This window comes from Orbicella faveolata, unplaced genomic scaffold (assembly GCF_042242905.1).
Source record: "Orbicella faveolata isolate gen_17 unplaced genomic scaffold, um_ofav_v1 contig_12, whole genome shotgun sequence".
Lineage (NCBI taxonomy): Eukaryota > Metazoa > Cnidaria > Anthozoa > Scleractinia > Merulinidae > Orbicella > Orbicella faveolata.
The window spans coordinates 6,819,095-6,831,637 of record NW_028301539.1 but is presented as its reverse complement, the minus strand read 5'-3'; the positions used below and the strand labels follow the sequence as shown (position 1 = coordinate 6,831,637).

At 39.7% G+C, this 12,543-nt stretch overlaps 2 protein-coding genes across 2 annotated transcripts; one reads left to right on the top strand and one right to left on the bottom strand.

The window, feature by feature from the left end:
• Positions 1 to 211: 211 nt before the first annotated feature.
• Positions 212 to 1,719, bottom strand: LOC149116323 (uncharacterized). Its single transcript, XM_089282277.1, has one exon. The coding sequence runs from the start codon at positions 1,594 to 1,596 to the stop codon at positions 928 to 930; it is 669 nt and encodes a 222-aa protein (XP_089138403.1). The 5' UTR covers positions 1,597 to 1,719; the 3' UTR covers positions 212 to 927.
• A 1,470-nt stretch (positions 1,720 to 3,189) lies between these two features.
• LOC110046940 (dolichyl-diphosphooligosaccharide--protein glycosyltransferase 48 kDa subunit-like) lies at positions 3,190 to 11,714 on the top strand. Its single transcript, XM_089282272.1, has 12 exons — positions 3,190 to 3,386; positions 4,084 to 4,194; positions 6,085 to 6,171; positions 6,309 to 6,412; positions 7,602 to 7,696; positions 8,348 to 8,441; positions 8,562 to 8,665; positions 9,144 to 9,188; positions 9,451 to 9,598; positions 10,929 to 11,052; positions 11,245 to 11,351; positions 11,479 to 11,714. Exons 1-12 carry the CDS (start codon positions 3,224 to 3,226, stop codon positions 11,632 to 11,634), a joined length of 1,338 nt encoding a protein of 445 aa, XP_089138398.1. The 5' UTR covers positions 3,190 to 3,223; the 3' UTR covers positions 11,635 to 11,714.
• Positions 11,715 to 12,543: the final 829 nt, after the last annotated feature.

The following is a 12,543-nucleotide window of genomic DNA, read 5'->3' as shown; positions in this document are numbered from 1 at the left end:
AGTTCCTGATACAAGAGAGGCGTATTTCGTATCATAACCGAGTTACTTTCCTCGAGCGTTTTGTTTTGTTTTGTTTTCTTTTCCAGGTGCGGATTTCATGCCAAACAGTTCGCTGAAAACATTGATTAGTTTATGCTAATATTTCCACAGACTCTTTCCTTTATTCATATCTAAAGGCTTCAAAAGGTTAACTGGGTCACTGAAAACAAACTTTTGATTCACACTTTGAGATAGATCTTTATTAATATACATATAGAGCTAACAATACAATAGAATTAAGGCCATTAATATATTGATCGCGAGACCCCACTCAGATAAACTTCAGTCCACATTTTGCATAACAAACGTTTAAAGGCCAAATATTTCAATAAAAGAACTTTAAGCAGATCAATGTCGTGGTTTAGCTGAAGACAGCGATGGGAATTAGGAGGTTTAAGACAGATCAAAAACAAACTTGAAGCCATGTTTTTTTTTCAGATGACTTCCGTAACTGATGAGTTGTGTTACTAGAGGAAAGTCATAACGCGGATGTCCACCAAGTCGAATAACCGTTTAGTTCTATAGCAGGGCTACAATCAGTTCTGGTGGTATTTATCGTCTTCGCCGAAAAGGAAACTTAGCTGGATCATTTGAGTGTAGAGATTCATGGCGTTATTTTCAAAATATGCGCTCACGAGGTTCCTTTTCTCAGAAAAACAGGGAGTCTGAACTAAACCATGCGCGCGCATTGAGGTATCTCCAGACAAGACAATAATCATTTCTCGAAAACAACATCTATATTCCTAGAAATAAAACTGAGATGATATTATTTAAAACATAACTGCATAGTCTGCAACTAAGCAATAAAACGAGGATCACTCTGGCTCTAAGCATACCATTTCCACAAAGTCTCGAGCTTCGTATTGTAGCTATCGTCCGCGATAAAAGCTAGTGCGGATAAGCGAAACCTTTGGGATAACGGTGATATTGTTCTGCAGGTTGTTTCACGGCCATCTTGGAAACCTTGGCAGGCAGGACGAAGGCCTGGCAAGATGGCCTGTTGTAACCCGCGTGAGCCTTGAAAAATCCTCCCAGTCCGTTGCCTTTCACGTTCCAGATGGAGACATTCATCGGAGCACCCGAGCCTTGATCGGTCCACAGAGCTGCAGTATCCAGCACTCCTTCAGACAGCAAGTCACCGCGAATGCAGGCGTATTTGGCTGTAAACTGAGCCGAAGGCGGATTGTAGCCATTACAGGCCACATCACCCAGTGCTATGTAGCCGTAAGGAGCTTGAGGACGCCAAAACGAACCATCCTGTTTGCCACCTGAACACTTGTCATTCCAAATCATCTCGTAACCTGTCGGTGGCATACTCAGATTGCCAAAACCATCTCTCGGAACCAAGGGCCACACGAGAATCACAGATGATGGAGGGATAACGTTTGTGTGCGCAGGAACAGCCACTTGGCCGACCATGTAAGCGCCTTCAGGGATTGACTTCACTTCAGCTTGAAACACACTGATGTCCATGCGTGCACCGGTGCCATGATCCATGTAAACTTTCTCCACTCGAGGTGCTGTTAACAAGTCTAAGAGTGGCTGATTTAATGCCATTGTTTTGCTTGTCTAGCTATGTGCGGTGAACCTGCTTCAGTCTGGGAAGAATATTTTGAACTTTCGAAGTGGAACAAACAAAGCGAGCACACGTCATGTCTGCGTGCGCGCATGGTACCTCTCACGACTTCAAGACCCAATCAGCGACTAACATGTGTATCATTGTTTTATCACGGAACTACGAGTTACCCGTAAGGCCAGGGTTTACCTAAATTCTAAAATATGCAAAATAACCGACTGAAAGAGATGGCTCCCAGCTTCGTTTCATATTAAGACTGCGTTTCTTTGGCGTGATCCGGATCAGGATCAGTGATCCAAGATCTGTCTGGATCATGGTGCATCAAAGGAACCGATGAATCCATGACCAGAATGGACTCTATGGAGGTATATCTATGACAAAATTCAATACTCAGTAATTGATATCAAATCATCCAAATTTTACATGCATCAATCCAAAGGTGAATGGCAACTATCCGATTCTACAAATAGTTATTACGCAAACAGATATCGCGCTAAAAGGCATCGCACTGAAAGGCATCACTCGAAAAGGCATCACGCTTTAAGGCATCACGTGAAAAAGCATCACGTTAAAGGGCATCACGCTTAAACTCCTTAAAGAGATCATGCGAAAAGACGTCACACTGAAGGGCACCACGCTGAAGGGCATCACGCGAAAAGGCATCACACCTAAAGGTATCAGGCGAAAAGGCATCACGCAAAAAGGCATCACGCAAAAAGGCATCACGCTCAAAGGCATCACACGAAAAGGCGTCTCCCAGAAAGGCACCGTTACAAAAATTATATGGAATCCGGGGCTAACTCTTCTTACTCTTGTCTTGTAGGGTAACAGCCTTCTCAAATAGTTTTTGACCGAGACATTACGTCTTTGCCTCCTTGCGAGGTCTTAATTCAGTACAGGAGGCGTGCCTTGAGAGAGTTAATAGAGCAAGTGAGCAATGGAATCGAAAACAACTGCATTTCTTTCCGATCGGTGAGATCGGCGAGTATTTTTCAAAATGGCGGACAAGTGCTGGGCGTTCTTCGTATGACATTGGCGATAGTACAAGAACCTCCTTAACATGAATTCACTACTGCAGCTACACCTCTCCCTTAGTATGGTGCGAGAGGGAGATGACGTGTAGAGACACAAGCAGAAGCGTTATGCCTTTTTGCGTGATGCCTGTTTGCGTGATGCCTTTTCGCGTGATACCTTTTAGTAAGTGTAATACCTTTCGCGTGATACCTTTTTGCGTGATGCCTTTCTGGGTGATGCCTTTCTGCGTGATGCCTTTCTGCGTGATGCCTTTCTGCGTGATGCCTTTCTGCGTGATGCCTTTTAGCGCGATGCCTTTTAGCGTGATGCCTGTTTGCGTAATGACTATTGGTAGAATCGGCTAGTTGCCATTCAGCTTTTGGTTGATGCATGTACAATTTGGGTAATTTGATATCAGTTACTGGGTACTGAATTTTGTCATAGATATAGCTCCATACTTACGCCAGCTATTTTGAAAAGGGGAGAAGACCCTGGGGATGAGGTTGGCGAGATGCGTTCTGGGGACTGGGAACTAGTAACCCCTCTCACATCAAAACGAGGCTACTCTCTGCATCTTCCCTTCTTTCTCCCATCATGGCACTATCGAAGGACACGTGTCGTCTTTGGTTGTTTATCTCCACTTTCACTGTTATTCTCGCTCTCTTTCAGCTGACTGAAGCAGGCGGAAAAACTCTCGTCCTTGTCGATAATGCCAACACGAAGGAAACGCATTCCATCTTTTTTAACTCTCTCAAAGGTAGGAATAAACTAACAAAGTAGCAGGTTTGGTCTAGAAACAATAGCTGTAAGTCTTCAGTCAGCGGGTTAAAATTTCAGTCAGCAAGCACGGAAAGGGGAAATTAGTTGCAAGAAACTCTTAAATGTATCATTTTTCAAACTTTTATTACCATTAATCTTGTTGTTGTATACACGATCCATGCATCTTGCGTAATTTGTTTTTAGAAACTGAGAATTGGTAGTAAAATCTACTGCTTCTACTCGCCCAGCCAAAGAAACAACGGCCTTAAGTTATTAATATAATTTTTCTTTTGACAATCAAGAACAAAATAACGCAACCAAGTCCGATGGTGTGACCGTTGTTACAAGGAAACGATCAATAAGGTTATTGTTTTGGTTAAACAATGTTGTCGTGAAGTCCATTGAATTTTATTCATAGATTGTATTAATTTGGCTATATTTAAAACAGTTTATATAAACTGATCCTGGCTCAATATGTACATGTAGTTCAAAAGCAGAGTTTCGTGAAATTTGTTCGAGCTTTAACCCATGTTTTAAATCTACAATGTTAATGATAGAAGTTCCCCCCCCCCCCCCCCCCCGCTAACACTAAATCAATGGACAGAGGCCCTGTGACACTGGAGTGTCTTGCCTAAGAAGATAATATGAGGCCTGCTGATTGGCTCAAACTTAGCTTTATTGTTTTCTTGTGTCAGAAAGGGGATTTGATCTGGTGTTCCGCTCTGCTGACGATTCAAGCCTTTCTCTGGTGAAATATGGAGAGTTTCTTTATCAGCATCTCATCATCTTTTCACCATCTGTTGAAGGTTAGTGTTCATGACCTCTCTTTCATAAGGGAGAAACACAGACGAGCCTTTAAGTATGCCTAGTGATAGAACAATTATGAAACTATACATTTTTAAGCGACGACGTATTGTGTGATGTCATCGCTTTATGCTGGCATGTATGTATTCCTTTGGATAGTGATTTCACATAGTTTGTCGCGCTTATGTCCGTGCGCTTATGTCATTCACAATTTATCCCCCTGTGGAAGCGAAATGCACTCTGGGAATTCCTTCACTGCTTTCCTTTCCTGTTTGTAGGTTCAGCGGAGTGCTTTTAATTGTAGCTTTTAAAAGAAGATTTAGGGGTGGATTTTGGTTTAAACAGTATCAGATAAATTTGCGTTCACGGACAAACTCGTAATAAGAACATATTCTCCATACATACAAGTTTAGATAGACAAGTAAGTCGCACAGGCGATAGGTGAAGGCTTTGCGGCTTTCCTTTGCTGTTTGTAGGATCAGCAGACTTTTTTTAATCAATATGACAAGTATACAGTTAAAACAACAAATTAATTTCCGGTGAGGTGATTAGTGTTGCCAAATATTTGTAAAGATAATAAGGTGTCGATTTGAGAGAGAGTAACATTCCTTTGCGGGTTTCCTTTCTTTTGCTGTTTGTAGGATCAGCGGAGTGCTTTTAATTTCAGCTTTTAAACAAAGATTTGGGGGTTGATTTTGGTTTATACCGTGTCGGATAAATTTGCGCTCACTGGCAAATCATCATAAGAACATATCGTCCATACATACATATTTAGATAGACAAGCAAGTCGCACACGCGATAGCTAAAGGGTCTACATAAAATTTACGGATTGGTAGCACAGTTGTACTTTTGCCAGTCTTGAAGTGAATTGAATGAGCATTGTATGAGCACTGAAATATACAGTTTACAGTAGTAATAATGAAGTCAGGGTACGATTCATGATTTGCAGTTTTCAGTTGTTTACAAAGTTTTGGAAATGTGCTGTTTTATATTTCTGTCAACAAAAGAGTGGTTGTGATTAAACAATCGATAATCGTTTTGTCAGGGTAAAGACAATACGAATGTTCATTGATGACAAGTATACAGTTAACAACAAATTAATTTTCTGTGAGGTAATTCGCGTTGCCAAATATCTTTAAAGATAATAAGGTGTCGATTTCAGAGACAGGAAGTTGTAGTTTGCGGCTTTCCTTTGCTGTTTGTGGGATCAGTGAAGTGCTTTTAATATCAGCTTGTAAACGAAGATTTGGGGTGGATTTTGGTTTATACAGTGTTGGATAAATTTGCGCTCAAGGGCAAACTCATAATAACATATCTTCGATACATACAATTTTAGATGGACAAGCAGGTCGCACATGCGATATGACAAGTCAAGAGAAAATGATTTTCTCTTGGACAAGTATATGGTTAAAACAACAAATTAATTTCTGGTGAGGTAATTAGCTTTGCCAAATATCTTTAAAGATAATAAGGTGTTGATTTCAGAGAGAGGAACTTTTCATTGACCCCTAGCACATGGACTAACAAGATGGACCTGGTACATGAACTACTTGAATGAACCACCAATGGACTACCCTAAATGTAAACCCCTTAAATGTCTGACCCAAAAGTTTAAGAATCAGTTTGTCTGCTCATGTTCCAATCTTATAGGAACAATTTTTAAACGTCATCGCTTCTGCATGCATTGCGTGCCGTTTATTTGTGTAGAAGTAACCAAAAAGTAGTTTTAATTTGCACTATTACAATACTTTTTTTGGCTTTTCCATTAGTGGTCAATAAGATTCCATGTATCAGATGATTGATTTACAGAGATATTAAAATAATTTTTTTTTTTCCATTAAGTGTTCAACTACCCCTATGTAGTAACAAAATGTTCCTCTTCTGTTTTTAGAATTTGGTGGCTCGTTGAACATCAGAGCTATTACGGACTTCATTGATGGAGGTGGCAATGTTCTAGTTGCTACAAGCTCTACCATTGGTCAGTTTATGGTCATTATTGTTAGTGAATAAAATATTTTCCTTCAAGATATTAATAAGTTCTTTTGTTTTTTTTGGTTTTTTTTTTGAGAAATAATTTTAAACCATAACTTAACAGTGACTTGTGGCATTGTTTAGGTGATCCTATTCGTGAACTGGGAAGTGAATGTGGGGTGGAATTTGACGAAGAGAAGACATCAGTCATTGATCACATCAACCATGATGTTTCTGACTTAGATCAGGTACATCAACTGGCTTATTTCCATTATATTCATGATTGTATTTAGTGAAAAAGCAGCAACACTGATTTGTCTGCGTTGTTTATAGAAACAAACTGCCTTTGGGTTGTCATATGCCTTTGAAACATACCATAATTTTGGACTAAGATTTGTCTTATTAGATACATGTAGGCATGGAAAAGGTGCTTGTACATGTAAGACTGGTGGAGCCATGTGCTACAAGCTCTGCACAGTGGGTAACCATGACATTGCTGTGAGCAGCAACCACCAGGCATCATCATCACTAATTGTTTTAATGGAGAGACTAAATACTAACATTATACTTACCTTAAGGTCATTCCTCACATTTGCGTCGTGCATCCTTACTGCGCATAATTTATGGTGTCATTAGCGCATGCTCGTGCACGTGCATAGTGAAAACATGATGGATTTGCCTTGATGTTGAGCTCTGTCAGTTGAAAAGTGGCTCTAGCTCACAAACGAGCATGGGCACCCCAATTGTTTTTCCAGTCATTGTAATCAACTTATCATAAGCTTTGCGTGAGAAAAGACTGATCCAATTTCTATTGCTGAAAATTGAATAAATAAGAAAAATAGCAGATACACTGTGGCCTTTTCTATTTTGCAGTCGGTAACCACGTCAAGAAATTTGGTTCAAATTTTTAATCAAGGATTTAGCTTTCTGTCTGAATCAAGCTTAAAATGTTTATTTGTGTCCGACACAATGTATTGACTGTAGTTTAATGCGTGTTCTTATGAGTCCGGGTTCACAAAGATGTTACAATTACTGGAAATGCGCTTTAATAATAAGCATTAAATAATGCTAAAATGGGGCATTGTCAATGCCTCACTGCTCCTTAATGAGCATGGGCACCCCCCTTTTTTATTTCAAAATTGAAGTTATCACATGACAAATATTCAGTGGACAAAGTTTGAACAAATATCTATTGTCACTTTTATTTCAGAAGAATTACCTTAAGGGAGGGAGGGTCATTGTATCTTTCTGAACCAAGTTTATAAATTAGAGCTTTGAGAATAGAATTGAGTGGTTGCTTGAAGCAGTAATTTTATTTGATGCCAATAATTTATGGGGATTCAGTTGTTGGTTATAGATAAGGTGGAGGGGCTTGTCCAGTGTACACGTATGGAGGTTTAACCTGATGTAACAGTGTTGATTTTTGTTGCTACCTAGCACACACTGATAGTAGCCGACCCTTCAAACATCATCAAGGCAAACACCATTACTGGACATTCAGAGTTAAAGCCTCTGCTGTTTCAGGGAGTTGGGTGAGTAGTACAAGTGTGTATGTGCATGTTAAAAATTAATAGTACTGTTGTAGCATGCCTTCTATCTATGGATGCATTTAGTAGGTATGCTAAAATTGGGTGGTGCCCCCCCCCCCCCCCCCCTGTGTCTTGTGATATCTCTGCTTGAGCAACATGAGATTCTATCTTTATCACTGCTGAGATACCCCATTTATAATGTTGCATTTCACTTGTTTCCTGGTTTCAGATCTCTGTATATAAGCAGCAATCAACCTGATCACTTCTCAGATTTGTAATATTATTATGGAAAATTTGGGGTTGATTGGAATCTTTGATTTTCCTTGAATGGCTGGGAAAAGCATTGGGGGCACGAGAGGCTGTTTACTCAACAAGCTTCTTTCCTAGGGATATGTCTGGGCTAGTGAACTTTCTGCTGGACAAGTTCTTATGAAAATCTAATCTTCATTGTCCTCCATCTAATAAGAGGGCATTTTTTGGAGATGATCAAGTTATAATTTAAGATAATCAAGCAATTCTCATCACCTGTCCTCTTGCATTGTTGTAAACAGTATAGACCTATTTCATGAATTGATCAGTTCTACAGATTACCTGCAGAGTTAAGTCTGTGAGGTGGAAATCTGTAACTTATTCTCTGTTGCATTCCCTTAACAGAATGACTGCTGACACTGACAATCCTTTGGTAATGGAGGTGTTGACTGCATCCTCTACTGCTTACTCTTACTATCCTGATGTCAAGATCTCTGAGGTATGTTAAGTGTTAATTGACTGAGTTGTCCCTTAGGTACTTGTAGAGGTTTGGATGTAAACTAGCCAGGCCACTGTCTCACCTGATGTTGCTAATTATCATTACCAACATTCGTTGCAGTACCCACATGCTGTTGGCAAGAGCACTCTGTTGATTGCTGGTCTTCAAGCCAGAAACAATGCCAGGGTTGTGTTCTCAGGCTCTTTGGATTTCTTCAGTGACGAGTAAGTTGCTACATTTGTTTTGGAAACAAGCACTACTTAATATGTACAAGTGTGCAATTTCAAAATTACTTTGAAATGGAAGTCTCTTCTAGACCACATGCATATCTTTTTGTGTGTAACTACATGTATGTGCTTGATGCTGTTTAAAGTTATGAGTTGCAACTTTTATAGTCAACCTGGCCATTCACTGTCATGTGAGCAATTTGCTCTCAGAACATTTGTGGTTATAGTCCAGTAAATTCAGTGCAGTATTGATTGATATTGTAGTTTGATAAACTTTGCTAGTTAGGGGGGAAAAAAAGGCCTTTTGTTCTTGTTTGTTTGTTCTCTGTTGATTGCCCTTGACTGTGCCATCTTGCACATGTTTTACTTTCCAGAGAGCGATTGGATATTTCCTAAGCATCTTCATTGTGGCAGTTTAATTTTATTTTGACTGCTTATTCACTTCCTACTGTTAACATGTAATTTCACCATGCAGGTACTTCAACAGACCTGTGCAGAGTGCAAGAGCTGGCTCCAAACAGTATGTTTCTATTAACAGTATTTATAATTGTAGAAATTAAAATTTGAAGTTTTTTAACTTCTGTTTATTTAAACTATGTGATGTCATGACCAGTTGAATAGATTTTGATGGGGTTCGGAAGTTGATAAATTATGTATTTCTTATTGTTTCAACATTTCAAATGAAAAAACAAAGTGAAGTACAATATGGTGCACTTATTTAGTGCTTAAGAGAGCCTCGTTCTTTGAAAAATAGTACTAACTAGTGCATCACTTGATGTTAGGTACTCTAAAACTGGAAACCAAGACCTGGCCATTGCCCTGAGTGAGTGGGTTTTTAAGGAGAATGGTGTCCTTCGTGTTGGAGAGGTTGAACATCACCGTGCTGGAGAAGCCTCACCTCCTGTTGCTTACACCATAGAAGAAGATGTGGTAAATAATATGCATTATTATGCAGTATGCACGTGAACACGTATCATATGAGCTCAAAATTCAGTTCTTGTTTGATTTATCACAACCCCTTGTCTCAACCCCAACCTTGATTCTGTTGGCTCATTGGAAGATTAACATGTCTCCCGTGACTGTACTTTTCCTGCTAGTTTCACCGTGCTGATCAGGGATCAAACAATCGTTTAGTTTAAACTTATGACCATAGCAATGCTAGATCAGTCCAGGTATTTGGGAGGGGGATGTGGTAGGGAAAGAGAGGTTAACGTTCTTACTTGTGTACACGTACCTTTGAACATGTTACCCTGCGAGCAGCTAATTTCTCCTCTGCCCAGCGCCGTGCTATGTTCTCATTCAGTGTAGGAGTCAAGGAACTGTTCACAGGGTGTTGTTCTCTTCAAGTTTTCAATTCATTTTCTCAGGAAAATGGAAGTTTTTCATATTTACAATTCCAGTTGCTGTGTTGAGACCTACATGTATATTTATTTCTGCCTAGGATAGGACAGCAATTTACAAGCGCACATGTAGCTGCTTGATCTAAGCTTACGCAGGAAAGTAGATATTTTAGGCCACTTGTTAGGAGCTTACCATTCCAAGTGGAGCTTCTCCATCTAAAGCATTGTCGTATAATTTCTTCCTGGAGCTAGGCAGAAAGTGCTCTAAAACCCTTTAACAGTGATCAAAAAATCCTCTCTGTTCATAAGATAATGCATACTTTGAAGGCTACCAGATCACCTTGTTGTTACTATATGCCATGGATACACTTTTTTCTTAGGAATATCTAGCTGTCAAATGTAAAAGGATTATTTAATCCTTGAGATTCTGGAAACACCAATGAAATACATGTACCAGGTGATCTTTCGTGCAAAAACATGATATCTTCTTAGTGAGAAAGTAACAATTGCTATCATTGCATAATAAATCACGCCTTTTGCAACCACAGTGAAATTTTTCGGTATTTTATTGGTGTTGATATAATAATAGAACGTTACATGGCCGCTTTGAGATACGAAATTTCTCTTCTTGTGTTGTAAATACTTGAAGATGAATTTCGTATCTGTGCACAGCCACGTAATATACTCTATTTATTTTTTCTCAAGCATCTGATTGGGCCGGAATCCTAAATCCTGGAATTTGATTGGCTAATCATGGGTTCGTGACCGTTCCAGCTTTTGACGATGCAGCCTACTACGGGCTGGATTTTTGACCTCGGGCTTGAAAATGCTGCAATTTAAAGACCACGGTCACAGTTTTTCACTATACAGACCTCCCGGCCGGCAAATAACATAATTATATTTCTTTTCTTTCAATCCAGGTTTACAGCATCAGAATTGAAGAGCTGGTGAATGGAAAGTGGGAATCCTTCCAGGGAACCGATGTCCAGTTAGAGTTTTTCAGGATCGACCCATTTGTTAGGATCACCCTCAACAAGTCCAATGGTTCGAGTCAATTTTACCTTGTTTTTGAAATTGAGCAAATTATTGTTGTTGTCTTTGAATAGTATGAGAAAATCTATCGACTAGGCTTGAGAAGACAACATAAACTGATCTTGAGTCCAATTTTAGCTCTGAAGGTCAATTACAAAGTGTCATTGTGAACCTGAGGTGTGATGTTCTGTTTTCTGTTTGCAGACGGCCTTTTTGTTGCAAGGTTCAAGCTCCCTGATGTGTATGGGGTATTCCAGTTTAAGGTTGAATATAACCGCATTGGATACACTTACCTTCACAGCAAGACGCAGGTAACTGTCATTTTAGTGTGTGTTCTAAGTTGGGAGAAACAGTATTCCCAGTCACTTCACATTATGGTGCAACATAAGAGCCATTAATGCTAAATTTCTTATCTGTTGTTGTTGTCTTCATCCTCAGGTGTCCGTACGTCCCAGAGAACACACACAATATGAACGGTTCATTCTGTCTGCCTACCCATACTACGCTAGTGCCTTTTCTATGATGATAGGGTTGTTTATCTTCAGCCTGGTGTTTTTGCACCATCAAGATGAAGGGAAAAGCAAGGCTGAATGACCTTGTACTCAAAGGCACTTCATAGCCTTGAGCTAGTAGTTTGTAGAATTTTTTATTCAATAAAATTCATAACTTGTTAACTTGCCCTGTGTATGTCAATATTCAAAATTTACAACTCACTGGTGATATGTAGGCTTCCTAAGAGTTCCTTCTACTATTAGTAGAGCTGGGCTGCCAAGAAGAGCACCATAAGCATAGGAAATACACCACATGCATGTACCCTATGCACACCCTACAACAATGTGCAACATGGTGGCCAAACTCCATGGCATGCAGCCTTGATTAACAGCGCACATCTTTGATATGGCAGGAACTTCATGGTAGGAAAGATAGTCACCTTCCCCTTTGCCCCATAAATGTTAATCGCAAGCAAACGGCAGTAAATAAATGCTAACTGCAAGCAAACACAGTATATAAATGCTAACTGCAAGCAAACACAGTATATAAGAGCAAACTGCAGGGCAACTATATGGGTGGCCTACCATGAATTATATGCCCTTTGATATTGGACATCCATGTTATGGTCAATTGACACCTGTCAAATCAAGGTATCTGCTGACCAGTATCATGTGACCATACTGTGGGCTCAGGTTTAAACCTCATTGAGGCCGCATGTTTTTTGGAAGTTTACCGTTGCCCAGATACTGGTTTTCAGTTGGATCACAGCCTCAAGCATGGTTGTAATTCTTGGGGAGGAGGGGGTACATACAAAGGCTTAATTTCAGGGCAAATTAACCCCTGGTTTGTTCATATTCACAAAACATGAAAAAGAGTAGACTAGTTTGTTACTTCTAAAAAAGTCAAAAAATTAGGCATGCTTTAGTTGATAGTCTCCTTTTTGTCGAGTCTTCAACTGGAAAGAATAGTGAAACCACCTGCCAAAAATTAACATAACAAACAGAAAAAGTG

What these genes read in the sequence shown, in the direction of transcription:
- LOC149116323 (XM_089282277.1), bottom strand. Translation starts at nt 1,596, where the DNA reads ATGGCATTAAATCAGCCACTCTTAGACTTGTTAACAGCACCTCGAGTG.
- LOC110046940 (XM_089282272.1), top strand. Translation starts at nt 3,224, where the DNA reads ATGGCACTATCGAAGGACACGTGTCGTCTTTGGTTGTTTATCTCCACT. An exon ending in CTGCTGTTTCAGGGAGTTGG is followed by an intron (nt 7,697 to 8,347) that starts GTGAGTAGTACA and finishes TTCCCTTAACAG; the next exon opens with AATGACTGCTGACACTGACA. An exon ending in ACACCATAGAAGAAGATGTG is followed by an intron (nt 9,599 to 10,928) that starts GTAAATAATATG and finishes CTTTCAATCCAG; the next exon opens with GTTTACAGCATCAGAATTGA.